Consider the following 18,920-nt stretch of genomic DNA (forward strand, 5'->3'; position numbering starts at 1 on the left):
AAAGATATAAAAGGTAAATGTCATACTTTTCTTCCAAAGAATTTCATAAATTAGGAAACTTCCTAATTGCTTTCTGAGCTTGGCTGCCCAGATCTTCTCAAGATTCAGGAGGGACTAAATAGGTATTTGGGGGTTTTTTTGGTTTTTTTTTTTACCCTCCTAGACCTACCTGGAGTCACCAGCATTGTCCACATTCCTGACCTGACCTTTGACCTGGCAGTAGTGAATGGCCCAGTTCTAGTCATTCCTCTTTGCAAATCCCAAGGAGCCATGATGATCAACGTCTCTCTGGTCTCCTCTTCCACAGAGTTCTCAATACTGTCCATTTGTCCTTTCAATCTTTAAGGCTACCAAAGGAGCCTTTTAGGTGGTATGGCTCACTGTCAGCGGTTAACAGAAGATATATCAAGTCCTGGAGAAGCAAGGCCTCGCTGTTCCCAATAGCCCATGGAAATAAGCTGGATACATTCTAACTGAAATGCTGTCTTAAGCAACTTAAAGAAAGTCAAAATGCTTTTGATAGGCATGGGGTGTAGAATCACAGAACAATAAAATATCAGAACTGGGAGGTGCTCAGAGGCCATTTCCCATAACCACTTCATTTTAAAGATGGGGAAATGAGACACACAAGGGAGAAATGGCAGAGCTAGACTATCTTTTAACTTCCTGATTCCCAATCCAGTGCTCTTTCCACTATGATACTATCTAGAATACAAATGTGAAATGAAGTCAACATGTACAGTCAATGTTCATTTGCATGACACCAAAGCAATCTTCAGACATTATTAGGTTAATCATTGAACCTACAATCTACATACACCATTTATCAGATTTGTTTTTCTCCCTTCTACTTCCTGAACTATTTCTATAATATGGTTAGCATTCTCCCAGAGAAATGTTGAAACTGCAGACAATAATATTTTCAGTTTGTATAGCGCATCAGCTCCAAAGAAAGCAACACATTTATGTCCATCTTAATTAACTCCATGAATGTTTGGTTGTAAACAACTTATTTTCCTGAGGTAAGGTACAAATAGGTGATACTTGAAAATATATCAATTACATAATCTGCAAACCATCTTCTTCTCAGTATTTTTAATCTGCTGTTCATCATGGTTTTTAAAAATCACAGTACAAGAAACCCCTGTTAATACACAGTTCTAAATCCCAAGTATCCGAGATGTACGCTAGGCCAGCCTACGCTCTCCTCTCGCCCACTATCACAATAATGCTTTGTTACTGCAGCTTTTCTCAAGTCTTAATACTTAGCAGGCTTCTGTAGAATGTGTCAGGTATACCATAATTGTTCCACCACCTAAAAAAGGAGTTGATAGTGTGGACAATGAGCTCTAAAGAAAAGAAAAGTTGCAGATCCCCCAACTCAATGGTTGCTCATAATTCAAGCTACAACTGTCACCCTACAACAAATACAAAACTCAAAAATGTTTGTGAAATGAGTGTTCTTTTTATATCATTTTGTGAAAATGCAGTAATAGCTCCTTTCAATAGGTATCTAAACATGCATGAGAAAGCAAACTAGAGGCCCTGTCTTCTTTGAGATCTTTTAACATCTTACAAACTCACATGGTATTATCTTTTTTCACTTACCTGTTAATTTTTCTATACCAGATTATAAAATTTCTTGAAGGCAGCAACTATATCTTACTCAGGCTTGGAACCCAAGCCTAACACACTGTCTGTCATTTAGTAGGTACTCAATATATTCACAGGATTCATTGACACTTTTATAAAGCACTTATCACTTAGATATATACATATATATATATATGTGTGTGTGTGTGTGTGTGTGTGTGTGTGTGTGCAGTGTGTATATACATATATATCCAGTTTATGTACATACGTAAACTGGATCTTTAACCTTAATGCTAGACACCTATTAGGTACTCATTAAATTACTGATGAATTAAGGTAGGGGGGAAAAGGAAGAAAGAAGAGGGGAGAGAAAGAACAAAATAGTAATTACAAAAGACAGCTTATAGAACAAGCTGGGGAAAATGTTCCAGGTAATTTGTGTAGTGGTGAATGCAGTCAGAGATTTCATCTTCATGTCTCCAACTATTTGAGAACATCCAGAAAGGTCCTTGGCAAACAGTAACTTGTAATTGTGCTGAGGATGTCAGTAAAACTCATTTGCATTTTAACAGGGCACACAAAAGATTGTCAGTTGTTTGGTTAATAAGGCCTTGTGCACACCCAGCAGCCTCCTTGGAGCGCAGAGTTCTTGTTCTTCGCTCACGTGTACACTGACTACTGCTGCTAGCTAAGCAGGATAGGTAGATGCAAATGATCTCCAACCTCAACTGCTTCTAAGGCTACATCTCTCTAATAGCCTTCTATGCTCTTCAGTTATGATTACATACTCTTCAGGACTGCCCAGGGCTGCCCCTTTTCTTACGCTTTAAGAAGCCATCTGCTATGGGCTGAATTATGTTCCTTGGAAATTCATATGCTGAAACCCTAACCTCAAAATGTGACTGCATTTGGAGATAAGGCCTTTAAAGAAGTAACTAAGTTAAAATGAAGCCGAAACGGCGGTGTGCCCTAATTCAGTCTGCCTGGTGTTCTTGTAAGAAATGATTAGGACACACAGGAGGCACAGAGGAAAGGCCAAGTGAGGATAAGAAGAAGGCGACTATCTGCAGGCCAAGGAGAGGGGCCTCAGGAGAAATGAAACCTGCCAACACCTTGATCTTGGATTGCAAGCCTCCAGAACAGTGAGAGAATAAATTTCAATTTAAATGATATTTTTATGGCAGCAAGAGCAAACTAATTCACCATCACAGAGGAAATCCTATAAGAGTATGAACTCTGAAATCAAACAGTTCTGAATTTAGACCTTGGCTCTATCTCCACTTAACCTCAGTTTCCTCCTCTGTAAAATGGGGATATTCATATCAACCTAATAGGGCTATGGTGAATAGTAAATCAGTAACTGTGCAAATTACTTAGCATGGCATATAGTAATACCTGACATATAGAAGGAGTCGAAGACCTACTTACATCTCCTTTCCTTGTCCAATCAAACACCAGTCCATCAGCTCTCCATGAGCTCTCCATCCATCAGCCGTCCCTTCTACAATATAAATCTCTCACACTTTACTAAATCATTGCCATCAGCATTTAAACAAACTATAGAATGTCCTGTATCAAAGGTAAAAACAAAAGAAACCCCTCCCCTTTCCTTCGCATTCCCCCCAGCTACTGGAGTCTGCCTTCAGAGATTCTGAAGAGTAGAACCCACCTTCCTGTCTCTTCTTCACTTCCTCTCCTTTCCCCTATTCTCTCCAGTCTGGCTCATGCTTCTACCACTGCACTGAGTCTGCTTTCCCAGTAATCATCTAGTGCCTCCAGATTCCCAAACCAGCGGGTCCTACCTAGTCCTCCATCACAGGACTAGACCTTGAAAGGTCTAGTAGCGCATGCCACAGTCAGTCCTCCTCCTCAACACATCTCCCCTTGGCTTCCCTGACATCACATTCCTGGGCTTCCTCCCCTGGAACACATCCCTAATGCGTCCCTCTCAAAGTGCTTTGCTACCTCCTCTTCTACTTGAAGTAGAAGAATTCATCAGAATTCAGAATTCATCAGGACTCAACCCTACCCTCTCTGCTCTTCTCTCTGAATGTCCTTTCTGTGACCAATCTTTCCACTCAGTACTACCTATGGGCCAAATACTCTTTATAAATAGTAATAATAATGATAATCATAATAATAAGTACATAACATATGTGTACGTATATACATATATACATACATATATATACATCCCATATGCACAGACCTTTTAAATAATAGGCGTCATGGACTCAGTTTCTCTACCTGGTGATCTTACAGATAGATATCTCAAAGTAAACATGTCCACCACTGAATTCTCTCCTCCCCCAAAAAGAAACCATCTCCATCCTCTGATAATCTACAAGTCACTACTCACACAAAGTGTTCTGGAAAATCTCTGTTCCCCACAGAACACAATCCATCACTAAGTCCCAGCCACACTATCCCAAAATACACCTCCAACTGTCTTCTGTTCTTCATCTTTCACTTGGCACCACCACCTGACCATGCCCCAAGCCTCCAAACTCATCTTTTGGATTTTCTCGTGCCTCTCTTCAGTTTCTCCTTAGAACAGCCACAGAGATCTTTTAAATTATAAATGTTTCACATAACTTTCTGCTTAAAATCCTTCAATGGCTGCCTGCTGCCCTCAGGACAAAATCCAAAACCCTTCCTGTATCATACAAGGTTCCAGGCCCTCATCCAATCTGGTGTTGCGTCTCAAGAGCCAGACTCAGTGGCTCTTGCCCAGTTTTTGTTTTTGTTTTTGTTTTTTTAATACACATAATTGTTCATTACCTGAAAACCTGATGCATGCTCTCGTCTCTAGAGTGCTGTCCCTCCACATTTTGCCTGACTATACTTGCTGCTTCCTCAGGGAGATCTTTGTTGACCTCCTGTCTGACCTGATACCCAGATCCCCAGCCCCTTTTATCTCTGATATAAACACCCTACTTGGTTTTTTTTGTTCTTTGCTTTTTGTCTTTGCAGTAGTTAGCACAATTTGTAATTGTACATTTACTTGGGTGAGATTCATAATCTCTTTCAAGAGGACAGAGAGAAGCCAGGTGCAGTGGTAGACACCTGTAACCCCAGCAGCTTGGGAGGCTAAAGCAGGAGTTCAAAGCCAGCCTCTGCTCCTTAGTAAGACCATAAGCAACTCAGTGAGAAAGGAGCTGGGGATGTGGCTCGGTAGTTAAACGCCCCTGAGTTCAAAACCTGCTTGGTGCAAAAGAAAAAGACAAAGAGGTCCAAGAACCATGTTTCTTGCTCACTACTGTGGATCCCCAGGGCCTAGCAAGGACTGAGTTCCTCATAAAGATGAAAGAAAAATAGGCAGAGAGGGAGAGTGGCTTTTTACAGCAATTAAAACTTTATGTTTTTTTATAGTTAAGAAAGCTAACTGTTCAAGCTGTGATGAAAATGAAGAAAAAACAAAAGGAGTCTGAGAAGTGATTATTTTCATCCATCACCAAGAAACTGATGATTTTTTTATGTGCACATAAAATTCTAATGTCCACTCTCAGCTACTTTAGCCCCATTATATCCCCACCATTTTCTTGGAAGCTTTGCTACTTTTTCTGAGGAAACAGTCACAAAACCAAGATTCAGAGATTAAGTTACTTTGAATCTTTTTTCTTTAAATCTTAAACATTTCCTTATGTCTCTAAGTATGCTTAAAAGTGATCCATTCTTTTTTTTTTAAGTTTTATCTATCCTCATTATCATCAAAGCAAAAAAAAAATTCAGGTAAGCACAATGAAGAAAATAAAAATCACCTAAAGGTTCACTACTCAGGGACAAACCATAATTAACATTTTCTCTGCATAACTATATACTTATAAAAATGGATTAAATTGTATATAGTTTCAGAATCTGTTTTTCTTAATTTATACATGAAATTCCTTTCTACATTATTTTATCGCCTTTTAATTTCTTCTTGAAGTGAATCACAATTTATTTCATCAATTATTTATGAGACTTGAGGTTATTTTTCACTGTTCTATTCAATGCTGGAAAGAATATATTTTCAAAAATATGCACATATCTTTAGTTATTTTCTTTTTTTATACCTTTACTATATTTATTTATTTTTATTTGGTCCTGAAGATCAAACCCAGTCCCTCACATGTGCCTGTCAAGTGTTCTTCCACTGAACTACAACTCCAGCCCTCTTTATTTTCTTAGAATAAATTTTCAATCATGAAATCACTGAGTCAAGTAGAAAATATCCATTTTCAAACTTTTGGGAAAAATTGAGAAACTGCCCATCAAAAAAACAGTACCTAGTTACCTTCCAGCAGAGTATATCTCATTGAGCATGAATAATAACATATATTGAGTATCCATTATGTACAAGGTGCTCTATAAACATTATTTTTAATTCTCACAATAACTTTTCCATGTGGTATTATCATTCCAATTTAAAGCTGAATAAACCAAAGCTCAAAAACAGTAAGTGATGTGCCCTAAGTAAGTGGTAGAACTGATAGTTTAACTGGCTGTGGGCCATGCTTTTCTACTGGACCACATTCTCTATTTTTATTCATTTAATAATATTCAATTAGAAATACTTCCCTTATTGTATTGTTTGACATTTAGGTTGTTTTCAATATCTCTTTAAATAACATTGTAGTCAAGAGATAAACTATTAGACTAAATTTCTATTTGTTTTTTTTTTTTTGATACAAATTAGTTGTTCGATTTGTTTTTTTTTTTTTTACATAGTCTAAAAACTAGTTTATTTCCTTGAAATTAGCCCTCTCCATGAAATCAAATCATTTTCCATTCTTCAAGGTCCATCTTAAGAGTCACATCATTCATGAAGCCTCTAATTGACTCCAGGCATCACTGATATCTCCCTTTTCTGAATCCAGGGCACTACTGACCTGCCTCCTTTGTTACTTCATTGTATACATATTTCACTGAGTATAAGCTATGTTGGATGGTTCCAGATTAGTTTCATGTTTGCAAATCCAGGTTCCTTGACATTTTAAGACCCTTAAAGACAGAACTGTCTTATACTTCATATGTAATTCCCTTTGAATGTGTCACAATTCTAGGCACATAGCAGATGGCCAGCAGTACCACAGTGGTTGGAATAGGTTGAAAGTTTAAATGTAAACTAACTTATGGTCTATGGATACTTTCTAAAAAATTATTTAAAATTATAACAGCATTTACACAAATAACTTCTGTTAAAATATACCTTATTTCCTTCTATCTCTCATTCCAACATAACTCCAGAATAATCACTTCTCTTGATACATATTCGAAAGCTGTTTATAGGTGCTTTAGTATCATTTGTGGTAGACATTTTTTTCTTCAGATTGTCCATTGTGATTCCACTTTTCATTACTTGGACCCTACCAGGCTAGGCATGTGTCCTAGAGTTATCCTGCTGCCCTGCAGAGAGCCCTGGATAGAGGAGTTCTCACCTATAGCTATGTGTGACCTCAGGCAAACCATTTAATATCTCAGAGCCTCGGGGGTTCTTATTTATTTTGTTCTGTTCTGGTTTTGCCAACTGAGAAATTAAAATAGTACTTCCCCACGTTTTTTGCAAATGTTGGATATTAATGTAGATTTGATAATATATGTTCTAATTCCATCTTACTTTTTATTGATTTCTTCTAGCACTATATGAAGCCTAAGATTCAAAGGATTTGCTGTCATTGTTCCTTTTTAGGGCATCTTCTTTTCAATCTAACCTTTCCATTTAGAAATGACAATATAAACAAAAAGTATTTGGACATATTTCTCAAATATGGATTGCCATAACAATTCATCATAATCACTCAAGTAAACAATTTTGCCTGATACCTTTTTAACTTCTTGTTTTGATGAGAGGATCAGCAGGAAATTGGACCTCCTCCATAAGCACCACAGCACATCAGTCTTTATCCACTATGCTTGTGTCTCCCCTGCCTAATAGATTCTACTTATTAGTCCTACTGATTCTATCTAAATATCATCTCTAGGATCTACTCTTTTTCTCCATCCAACTAACATCACCTTAATTCAAGTTCAAACAACCTCTTGCCTAGATTAATTGCTGTGATAACCAGACTTATTCCCTTTTGATTCTTTTTCCACATGACATCCAGAGTGACCTTTCTAAAATTCATATTGTGTTTATCTGCTGTTTGTTGGAGTCCAAACAATTATCTTAGCATATGACACCCAACAAAAATGGCTCCCTACTTAACTGTCAAGCTTCATCTTCTGTTCTTTTTCATGTGTACCAGGTTTCAGACACACTAACTTGCAAAAGTTCCAACTCACAATGTTCCTACTCATCCATAGTTTTGTGCACACTCTCTACTATAGGAATAAAATTTATACTTCTCTGCTTGACCAACTCCTAAAAATTCTTCAAAGCTCAACTACAACTACTTCCCTGACACAAGCTACATTAGATGTACTTCCTTAGCACCTAGAGTTTCCCTCTGTCATGTCACTTACTGCATAACCATTAACTCAATGGCTGTCTCCTCCACTGTGCTATCAGAAATGTCTCCTTTAGCCCGGCATGGTGGTGCATGCCTGTAATCCCAGTGGCTTGGGAGGCTGAGGCACAAGGATCTCAAGTTCAAAGCCAATCTCAGCAACTTAGCAAGGCCCTAAGCAACTTAGTGAGACCCTGTCTCAAAATAAAAAATAAAATAAAAAGGGCTGGGGATATCACTCAGCCATTAAGTATCCCTGGATTCAATCCCAGGTAGAGGAGGAGGAGGAGGAGGAGAAAAAGAAGAAGGAAGAAGGAGGAAGAGGAGGAGGAGGAGGAGGAGGAGGAGGAAGAAGAAATATATCCTTTATCTTTGCATAGTTAGCATTTAATAAGTGTTTGTTTCTAAATAAATGTTTGTTGAATATGTCATATTACTCAACGTAACAAAATAGCTTAGAATTTTATATTCCTTTCATGGACTAATTTTGGATCATGGGTATGATGCTAACTTTTCTCTAATTCTTAGTACTTATAGAAACAACAATTTGTATCACAGAACCAATTATGTCACTTTCTGCCCAAACCCCCCAATTCCACCACTATCCATTTTGGGGCATGGAGCTGATCTGGCTGAAAGCTGACTGGAAGGATGAGATGATATAATATCTGCAAGGATGGAGTGAGAGCAGAGAATATCTATTCCAAGAGGCAGCAGAACAAACAGAAAGCCCACTCTAAGGACCCAGGTGTGCGAAACCAAGCGTGGCCTTCATATCCTAGGAGGATATGGGCCCATTCCCAACCTGACCAGCTCAGACAGTAGTCGGAGCAGAGGCATTCTTCATTCTCAGAGTCAGTCGGTCAGTCTTGACAAGGTTTCAGCTATGTGCCTCCAAGCATAAGTGACACACCCTTCATAGAGGCATATCACTGGGAAGGATCTTTTGGGAAATAAACTTAGGAGAAGAAGTGGAAAAAACACAAGGCTTGGTGCAGCTAAAACAGGCACTACTCTATTTAGAATGAGTTAGGCTCCCTTCCTGTGTCAGATAAGAACTGGAAGGCGCCCATCACTCAGCTTCAGTGGTAACTATCTGTCCCCTTCCATTTTTCCTCCGTTTTTTTGTTTGAGTATTTAAGAAAAACCCTATTCATCATATTATTCCACTTATAAATACTCTAGTATAATCTTTGACTAATAAAGATGCTTATAATCATAGTACTGTTTTCACATCCAACAAAATTAACAAATATATCCCTTAATATCAGAATCCAAACAAGATTTGTGAAGGGTATTTTCCAAATTCCACATGCACCCCTTGAACATACCCTTCCAGATTCGTAGGCATAACCCCCACTCACCAGACTCCTAAGGAAGACCATGAGAACACAGAGAGTACAGGCCATGTAGTTTCTGTATTTCCATTTCCAGCCCCACAGTCCAGCATCTCCAAGCCTTTCATCATTTACTTCACTATACATCTGTAACTTAATGCAGCTTCTACAAGAGTCATATCAACTGCCAAGCAGAGTGGTGCACGCCTGTAATCCCAGCAGCTCAGGAAGCTGAGGCAGGAGGATCATGAGTTCAAAGCCAGCAAAACTGAGGCACTAAGCAACTCAGTAAGATCCTGTCTCTAAATAAAGTACAAAATAGGGCTGAGGATGTGGCTCAGTGGTCGAGTGGCCCTGAGTTCAATCCCCAGTATCAAAAAACAAAAGTCATGTTGGTCCCCCTACCTAATCCTTCCCCAACAATTACAACTTTTCACACACAAAGAGAAAAGTCCATTTTACACATGAAAAAATGGTGGCACCAAGAGTCTAAGTCATATAGAAAATAAAAGTCACAACCAAAACTAAAACCCAGGTTTCACTTGAATTTGGATAAATTTCTACTTACTTACTATGAGAATGTGGATAAAGTAAGGAGTTTATCTCAGCCTCAATTTCCTAATCCATAAAATAAAGGTAAGGATATCTATCTCACTGGCTTGCTATAAGGATTTTAAAATATTGCACATATCAACTATTTAGTTCAAAGCCTGGCACAGAATAGACAATAAACTACGATCAGAATCAGCCATGACACATGGATTCCTCTCCCTTTCCTTTCTCAGTCTAATACTCTGTTCCTAAAACCTGTGGGGGAAGGAAGACACACCAGTGACCTTGCATCAGAAAAATCAAGTATAACTGTTTGTGTGTGTGTGCGCGCACACACACACACACACGCGCACACTCTACTGCAGCCATCTGACACTGAAACTACGTTCTATATTCATCCTCATATTTTTAAGAATAATAAATAAATGTTGCTAATAATAAGATATTCAGAAATGAAGATGGGGAAAACAAAACATTGTTTTCAGAGTTCTAGTGGTAAATAAAGCAGAGCTCTTTGCAAATCCTTGATCAAAGAATGTTACTCCTCTGTTAAGCAAGGTCACCCTCTCACTGAAAGCAAAACCTCACAAAAGATACAAATGAAGGATGATGGGACAGGATACACAGGTAGAAAGCCAACCCTGTGCAGAGGATGTCAGAGCCACACATGGCCTCCTTAAGCTCTTCCAAATATTTGCATACTTACATACATATTCTGCAGTCAGTTTGGGTCCAGGTGGCAATTTTACCTGGCACTTTCAGCAGACAGGAAAGGTCAACAAAGAATACCCAGGGTTCTTTGGCAACTGACTCCATCATCATCAAACATCTGTATAACATTTATATTTTTCAAAGTACTTCCTCATACATTATTTAATAAAGTTTTTGAGCATCTGACTTGTGCAAAGCAATATGTCAGGAGTTCTAGGGAATTTTAGACAATAAACAAGTTAAGCAGCAAAGGTAAAGGAAAAGATATCAACATTCTTATTCATCAGACACTGATTGACACTTTGAGGTGCTAATATATCAACAATAAATAAGACGTACTTCTCATCCTTGAGAAGGTCACAATAGTCACAATAATAATTCTAAATTCTGATTTCACTGAACGTTAGTAAACATAAAAATAATGGTTGAATTGCGATTCTCATATTACCAGTGAGAAAACCATAGCTTACAGAAGTTAAGTACCTTGCCCAAGGTCACAGAAGAGGTAAATTATATAGCCACTTTTTGATGTGTCAGCAAAAAAAGGAACACTAGAACTAACTGTGACCAACAGCACATTTTTAGCATTTAAAAAAAATGCATATATACATAAAATCATCCAGTTAGCTTTCACACATGAATTGTAAGACTTAACCACTCATCAATCAGGAAAGTTCTGAATGTGGACAAACAACATTTGCCAGACATGGGACATTGCAATAAAACAGAAGGGAATGGGGAGAATTTATGCACATCAAAAAAGAAGCTAGTTATTCCAGCTTCTAGTGCTATTGGTCAGGAAAGCTCCAGCTGGGAATTTTAAAAGTCAGATTCATTTCATGGTGTGATGGAGAAAGTGATAAAGGCAGAGAATTTTCTTCAAGCTGAGTGTTTATGGGATATTAGTGATTATCCTATGTTGATGCAATCAAGTTAGGTCATAGAAGCACATTTTTAAAGTTTACTAAAAAGATTCTTCAGATCAAGATTTTAAATTAAATATGGCTGGGCGTGGCAGCGCACACCTATAATCCCAGCAACCCAGGAGGCTGAGGCAGATGGATTGCAGAGCCCAGGCCAGCCTCAGAAACTTGGCAAGACCCTCAAAATTTTTAAAGAGGGGTGAGGGAATGCTAGGGATATAGCTCCGTAGCAAAGTAGCCCTGAATTCAATTCCTAGTACCATAAATAAATAAATAGAATTAAATAACTTGAGTCCAAATTTTATGCAGCCCCTCCTACCCATCAAAAGAATGATTTACAAGCTTATATTTGCCATGTGACAAAGCATGTGAATACAGTAGTTGAAACTTCAGGGGAAGGAAAAGGAGCATTGCTGATAAGTTCCAGAAAGTATAAATCTAGGCACATGGATTTAACACATAAAAACTAGAAAAAGCTTTAATCTTGTTTCTAAACGGCACTAAGCTCTCTTTTAAAAAAAAAAAATCATAAGCCAGGCACAGGGCACATGCCTGTACGCCAGCTACTTGGGAGGCTGAGGCAGCAGGCTCATGAATTTGAGGCCAGCCTGGGCAATTTAGCAAGACCCATGTTCCCTCCAAAAATAAAAATCATCGATTTTTGAAGAACTGAGGAGCAATTTGGTGGGAATTAAATAATTTCAGAGACATGCAGAGGCTGATGGCTATGAATCATTCTTTAAGTTTCTACATCTGCATTCAATACTGAAGATATACCTGGAATTATAAAACATCCATCTAATCTATGTGGTCCAATTTCAAAAGAAAATGATTGAGCTGAAAAGAGATTCTACTCCCTCAGACACAGATGTCCCAGAATTGCTTCAATAAGAAGGGGAATCACAGCCAACACTGTTTTCAAATAGCTGCCTATGTGGACAACCACTGGGAAATATTTGGGATCCTGCTCTCTTGTGGAAAAATATTCCATTCCACAACAGTACTAAAGTCAGTGGCGATTAATGATCAACTTGGAACTAAAATCAGATGTACATCTTTTTCAGGGTGTAGTATACAATATTCAAGAATAATTCAGTCCAATATATCATAATATTTTCTTTAACTTGATCAAAATTGAACAATTAAATATAAAACTGTACCTCTTTAAGTACCATTTTTGAAGAATTTCTAAAACACAACCAGCATTTTTGTCATGTTTACCATGTGACAGGCACTATTCTAAGCACTTTACCACACAAAAAAAGAATTTTGACTCTGATTTTATTCCCCTGCCATTATTATTTTTATAGATAAGAAAACTGAAGAAATAGTTATCAGTTTTAAAATTCATTCAATCCGGGGTGGAGTTGTAACTCAGTGGTGGAGCGCTTGCCTAATGTGTGAGGCACTGGATTCAATTCTCAGCACCACATATAAATAAGTAAAATAAAGGTCTATCAACAACTAAAAATATATTTTAAAAATTCATTCAGTCATGTATAACTGTAATTTCACTCAATCAGCAAATGCTTATTGAGGGTCAACTATCTGCCAAATCCTGGGAATATAATACTGTATAATATAACCACAGCCCCTGAGCTCATGTAGCAGATGGGAAAGCATGATAAATGAACAAAAAGGAAAAGTATTTTTTAAAGGTCTACAAGAAATAAGCAAAGGGTTAAAATAGAGGATAAATAAGAGGTTAGAGAGAGAAGCAAAAAAAAAGTCAGAGAATATCTTTTTTACATAGAGTATTCCATGAAGGCCTCTCAGAAGAGATGATACTAAGACAAAAGATGAGAAAGCCAGGCTTGGAGTTGCACACCTATAATCCCAGCTACTCAGGCGGCTGGGGAAGGAGGAGTTTGAGACCATTTTGGCAATTTAGCAAGACCCTATTTCAAATAAAATGGAATGGGGTTGGGGAAGTAGCTCATTGGTAGAGTGCTTGTCTAGCATGAGCAAGGCTCTGGTGGGTTCAATCCTTAGTTGTACTACAAAAAAAAAGAAAAGAAAAAGAAAAAAACTAGGCTTAAAAAGTAGAAGAGGTTTTAAGACTACTAAATGAAGACAATCAAACCACACACACCTGAAATGCCACTCAACTGCAGAAAAGAAATTTTTTAAGACAACAAGAAAGAAGAAACAAGCAAGAAGGCACAAAACAACATAGTTTTAGAAGCTTGAAAACCAATAGGCAACTGGCAGTTGACTGGGCAGAACAATCATCTTCTTCAGGCCAGCAACACAGAAGGCTAAAAAAAAATCAAGGCATGTGCCTCTCAGAATTCTCAAAAGGCCCCAAACAAACAGCATTAGTTAGCCTGGAACTAGAGGTGAAGGGAAGGGGTAAGAGTGCCAAAGGGGTAGGGGAGGAGGCAGGATGGCTGAAAAGAGTTTAAGAGAAACCCTAAATTCTCTCCCTTCCCTCACATCCCTGAGGGGACATTTCTCCCCAGCTCAGCAGATCTGAAGAATCTGCCTAGAAAGAACATACATCAGAGGGACTCTGTAATGCAGACCACACACATTTGAAGACAGAAGTAACCTACATAAACCAAGAAGATCTGCTGGTTATACGAACTGTGAATGGTGAACGCAGAGCTGAGAGGACATCTGCCCCCCAACACCTATCAGCCAGACTCTTACCCTTTAGGCTGGAGATTGGACACCTCTTCTTTCCTCTTTCCTTCTGTGAACCTGACCAAAAAGGCCAGATCTAAAGACAATGAAGTCAGGGGTTCCTCTGATAAATGATTTACCAAGGGTTGGGCTTCTTGGCCCAATCCTTAATCATGAGTAGACAGCAAGGAATGGACAGACATCTAAAGAAAGCCTACAACATGTAAGAGAGACTAGAAGGAACAGAAAATCAACTTTCAGGAAGAAGGCCTATACAGAAGAAGAAAACCTTTTTTAAAGCCACTGTAATCCCAGTGGCTTGGGAGGCTGAGGCAGGAGGATTGTGAGTTCAAAGCTAGCCTCAGCAAAAAGCGAGGCACTAAGCAACTCAGTGAGACCCTGTCTCTAAATAAAATACAAAATAGGGCTCAGGGATGCGGCCTCTCAGAAGGTCAGTGGTCAAGTGCCCCTGAGTTCAATCCCCGGTACTAAAAACAAAAACAAAAACAAACCTGTTATTAATATCAGAAAGAGGATCTTCTACCCATGAATGAATGTTGTCATACTAAGAAAAAATGACATACAAAGAAAAAAAAGATTTTGTGCATTTTAAAAACAGAAATAGTCCCAGAAATAATCAACAGAAAGGTCAGAAGAAACAGATGAGGAAATTTCACCAAAGTACACCAAAAAAAAAAAAAGAGCCAAAATCTGGGAGATGATTAGTACAGAAGATTCCAGAAAAAGACAATAGCAAAAGCAGAAGGGTTAAAATCATTAACAAATTTTTTTTAAATTTTAGATAGTAGCAAATTAAGAGGGCTCATTACAATGTAGAAACACCACAATGCACATCATTGCAAAATGTCAGACACTGGAGACAATGAAAAGATTCCATATACTTCTAGTACTTCTAAAATTTTTTGCATCACTTAGGAAAGATAAAGAATCAAAATAGCCTAATCCTCCTCAAAAGCAACACTGGAAGCAAGACAATCCTGAAGTCATGCCTTCAAAACCCTGAAAACAAAACATTCTCAAATTATAATTCTATATTCATGCAAACTACAAATCATGAATACCAGCCAGCCTTTCTCCTGGAATAAGAAAGACTCAATTGTATGTCAGGCAGAGAGGGCAATCAATCAAGACCAGAGTAGCAGAGCTCAAGAGAGAGAATGTTCAAGTTCCCATCTTCAAGAGCCCATGCCCACTATACTGTGTTTCAAAAGCAGAATACTGGGCAAGTGGGGTTCAGATTCTTATGTGTATTCATGTGTTCAATGAAGTTCCCACTCCACAAAATTCTCAAATAGCTAAGGACACCCATTTTTCCCCCAAAGAAGTATTCTGTTTTGACCTACTTCTAAGAGGTAAAGGTAGGTCGTGTTGAGCTTAAGCAGAAAATACAAAGCAACCCATTCCCCCACCACATTTTCCCCAGGGGTCTCCCAGCTTACAGTGTAGCTACCAAAACCCCAAGCAGGATGAATCCTTCTTTCCTAGGGCTCACTTCTGACCTTGCTCAGTGACATCCCAGGGAAGAGCTCTCAAGTAAGCTGAATCCAGAACTTCCCAGACTTCATTTAGTACAATATCTACATGATATGAAAGAGGGTATATAATTATGTGTATACTTCCCAAAACAGTAATATATATACACCCACTAACTTACTACCCAGATTAGAAGACAGAACATTTTCTGTATCTCACCTGTACCTATCTCAGATTTTATCCCCCTATCTTACTATAGACACAGTTTCTGAATTTTTCTGTTATCCCTCTCTTGCTTTTCTGTACAGTTTTGTTATCCAAATATCATATTAATTAATTTTAAAAAACTGAAGAATAAGCATAACCTCAGAAGGGTAAGGAAAACATAATAATGCCAAGGCTCCCATATTTACAAGTTTGATCATCACTCTTCTTCTTCTTTTTTTTTTTTTTAGTTGTAGATAGACACAATACCTTTATTTTATTTATTTTTATGTGGTGCTGAGGATCAAACCCAGTGGTAGGCAAGTTCTCTACCACTGAGCCACAATCACAACCCCTGATCATCACTCTTTTTTCAGGAATAAAAGAGCTGCCTGTCTTTATTTTGACCCAGAAACTGAGAGTGGGTGAATCGTCACAAGACTGGTTCTAAAGGCAACTACCATTTTTTAAAAATGAGTCAGCTTAAATATGCTAAAAGAGGAGGTTTCTGGGAAGAGGGCAATGGCAGCAGCACAGTTTTGAGCCAACACAAGGCCTCCCATTAAAACTCAACAGATTGACACCATTTGACCCAGCTATCCTACTCCTCGGTTTATACCCAAAGGACTTAAAATCAGCATACTACAGTGACACAGCCACATCAATGTTTATAGCAGCTCATTAATAATAGCTAAACTATGGAACCAACCTAGATGTCCTTCAACAAATGGATAAAGAAAATGTGGTATGTATGCACAATGGAATATTATTCAGCTTTAATTAAGAATGAAATTATGACATTTGCAGGTAAATGGATGGAACTAGAGAATATCATGCTAAGTGAAATAAGCCAATCCCAAAAAACCAAAGGCTGAATGTTTTCTCTGATAAGCAGATGCTGATCCATAGCGGAGGGCGGGAGAGAATGAAGGAACTTGGACTGTGTTGAGGGGAGTGACGGGAAGGTTGGGGTGGTGGGGATGGGAAGGACAGTGGAGTGAGACAGCCCCTATTTACCCTATGTACATGTATGATTGCATTACTGGTGTGACTGCACCCTATACAGTAGGAGGAATGGGAAGCTGTGCTTCATTTGTTGTACAGTGTGTCCAAATGCATTCTGCTGCCATGTGTGACTGATTGGAACAAATTTTTTTAAAAAGAAAAAAATAGAAGGGAGACCAGTAAAATAGAAGAAGAGAAACAAGGGGAGGGAAAGGGGAGGGAATGGGGAATGAAACTGATCAAATTATACTGTTTTATTGTGTGAATGTATGCATATACTATAACAAATTTTTAAAAACTAGACAGATCGGGCTGGGGTTGTAGCTCAGTGTAGAACACTTACCTGGCAAGTGTGAGGCATGGGGTTCAATACTCAGCACCACATAAAAATAAATAAATTAAAGCCAGGCACCAGTGGCGCACACCTGTAATCCCAGCGGCTTGGGAGGCTGAGACAGGAAGATCGTGAGTTCAAAGTCTGTCTCAGCAACTGTGAGGCCCTAAGCAACCCAGTGAGAGCCTATCTCTAAATAAAATAAAAATAGGGCTGGGGATGTGGCTCAGTGGTTGAGTGCCCCTGAGTTCAATCCCTGGTACCAAAAAACAAAAAAATGAAAGTAATTATGATTAATTAATTAATTAAAGGTATTGTGTCCAACTAAAACAATCTAAAAAAAAAAAAAACTCGACATATCAATGAGGATAACAAGACTAACAATGTCTACCTCATGAAACACATAAAACAGAAAGACAAACAACTCAGGTCAGAGACACACCCATGTGGTATCAGCATCCTTGCAGGAAGTCACAAAAGGAAAGAAAATGGTTGTCAGGACAGGAGTCCTCCCAGATGGTCAAAAGGACTCAATGGAAACCATGGTGGTCTAACCCAAAAACAGCCGTCAAGCAAAGGGCTTCTCCAGGTGACAGATCTGATGGTGCTGGAGCCTCTCAATCCAAAGTAGTCAAACAAAGCTACCTTCAAAGAAAGGCTGCATGGAGAAGCCACCGGGAATAGAATCTAGATTAAACAGTGTAAGGACACTAGATGAAAAACAAAGTATAAATGAAGGAGAGAAGAGAACCAAAGAAAGCATATCTCAAAAAGAATAAGGGCATATTTTTTAACCACGTTACAAAAAATAAGTAAATAATTAATGGAAGAGGGGCCCTAATATTACATTGCTCCTTCTTAAAAATTACAGAAAAATTTATTTCACCTAAAAAATTATCAAAAGCAAATCCCAGGGCTGGCTTGGGGATCAGTGGTAGAGCACTTGCCTGGCACATGCGAGGCACTGGGTTGGATTCTCAGCACCACATAAAAATAAATAAAATATACAATTTGATGTTTTAAAAAAAAAAACCAAATCACACACATTAATGTTAATTTAAAAGTTTTTAAGAAATCATAATAAAATAAAATCCCATACAAATTCAACACAAGAAAAAAAATACCACAGAAAACATGTAATATATTAGTAAATTTTGCCATTCCACAGTGTATACATATTTAAAAACAAAATACTGTATACAATAAGTATGTATAAATTTTCTCCATTTAAAAAATAAAATAACTTAGGGAAAAAAGAAAATGAGAATAAGATGTAGACATATCTGCTAAACAGATGAAAATTACAGCATAGCCATATTTTTTTAAATGTTAGACTTCAAAACAAGCTATAAGAAATTGGGGACTGGGGTTGTGGCTCAGTGGGAAAGCGCTTGCCTGGCATGTGAGGCACTGAGTTCGGTCCTCAGCACTGCATAAAAATAAATAAAGGCATGGTGTCAATCTACAACTAAAAAAAAATTAGAAAAAAAAAGAAATTAAGAAATTGTTGAAACTGTATTAGTAAAACACTGAAATTAAGTGATCAGTTAAAAGAAAGATCTTGGAAAGAAAGGTAACATTTTTATGGAGAGAATTAGAAAGGAAATAAATATTTCAAAAATTAAAACTAAATCGGTCAAAATAAAAGAATGAGTAAATACAAAGAGTAATAGTAAAGAAAAATAAGGCCTAGAAAGGGGAAACTCTTTCA

General features: G+C 38.0%; 1 protein-coding gene across 11 annotated transcripts in view; it reads right to left on the reverse strand.

The window, feature by feature from the left end:
- The window catches only part of Unc79 (unc-79 homolog, NALCN channel complex subunit), a 267,146-nt gene that overhangs the window by 228,071 nt on the left and 20,155 nt on the right, over positions 1-18,920 (reverse strand). For 6 of the 11 annotated variants that reach the window (XM_058577732.1, XM_058577734.1, XM_046441090.2 and 3 more), the window contains exon 1: positions 170-17,345. The exons of 4 other annotated variants lie outside the window; for them this stretch is intronic. In XM_058577732.1, the coding sequence (XP_058433715.1) occupies positions 170-326 (157 nt within the window). In that variant the 5' untranslated portion in view covers positions 327-17,345. Of the gene's footprint in view, positions 1-169; positions 17,346-18,920 lie in introns of those variants that run through there. One more of the 11 variants, XM_058577728.1, reaches the window with a different exon arrangement.

The sequence above is a fragment of the Marmota monax genome, unplaced genomic scaffold, assembly GCF_021218885.2.
Source record: "Marmota monax isolate L192 unplaced genomic scaffold, Marmota_monax_Labrador192_F-V1.1 WCK01_AAM20220418_F8-fsc00017, whole genome shotgun sequence".
Classification (NCBI taxonomy): Eukaryota; Metazoa; Chordata; class Mammalia; order Rodentia; family Sciuridae; genus Marmota; species Marmota monax.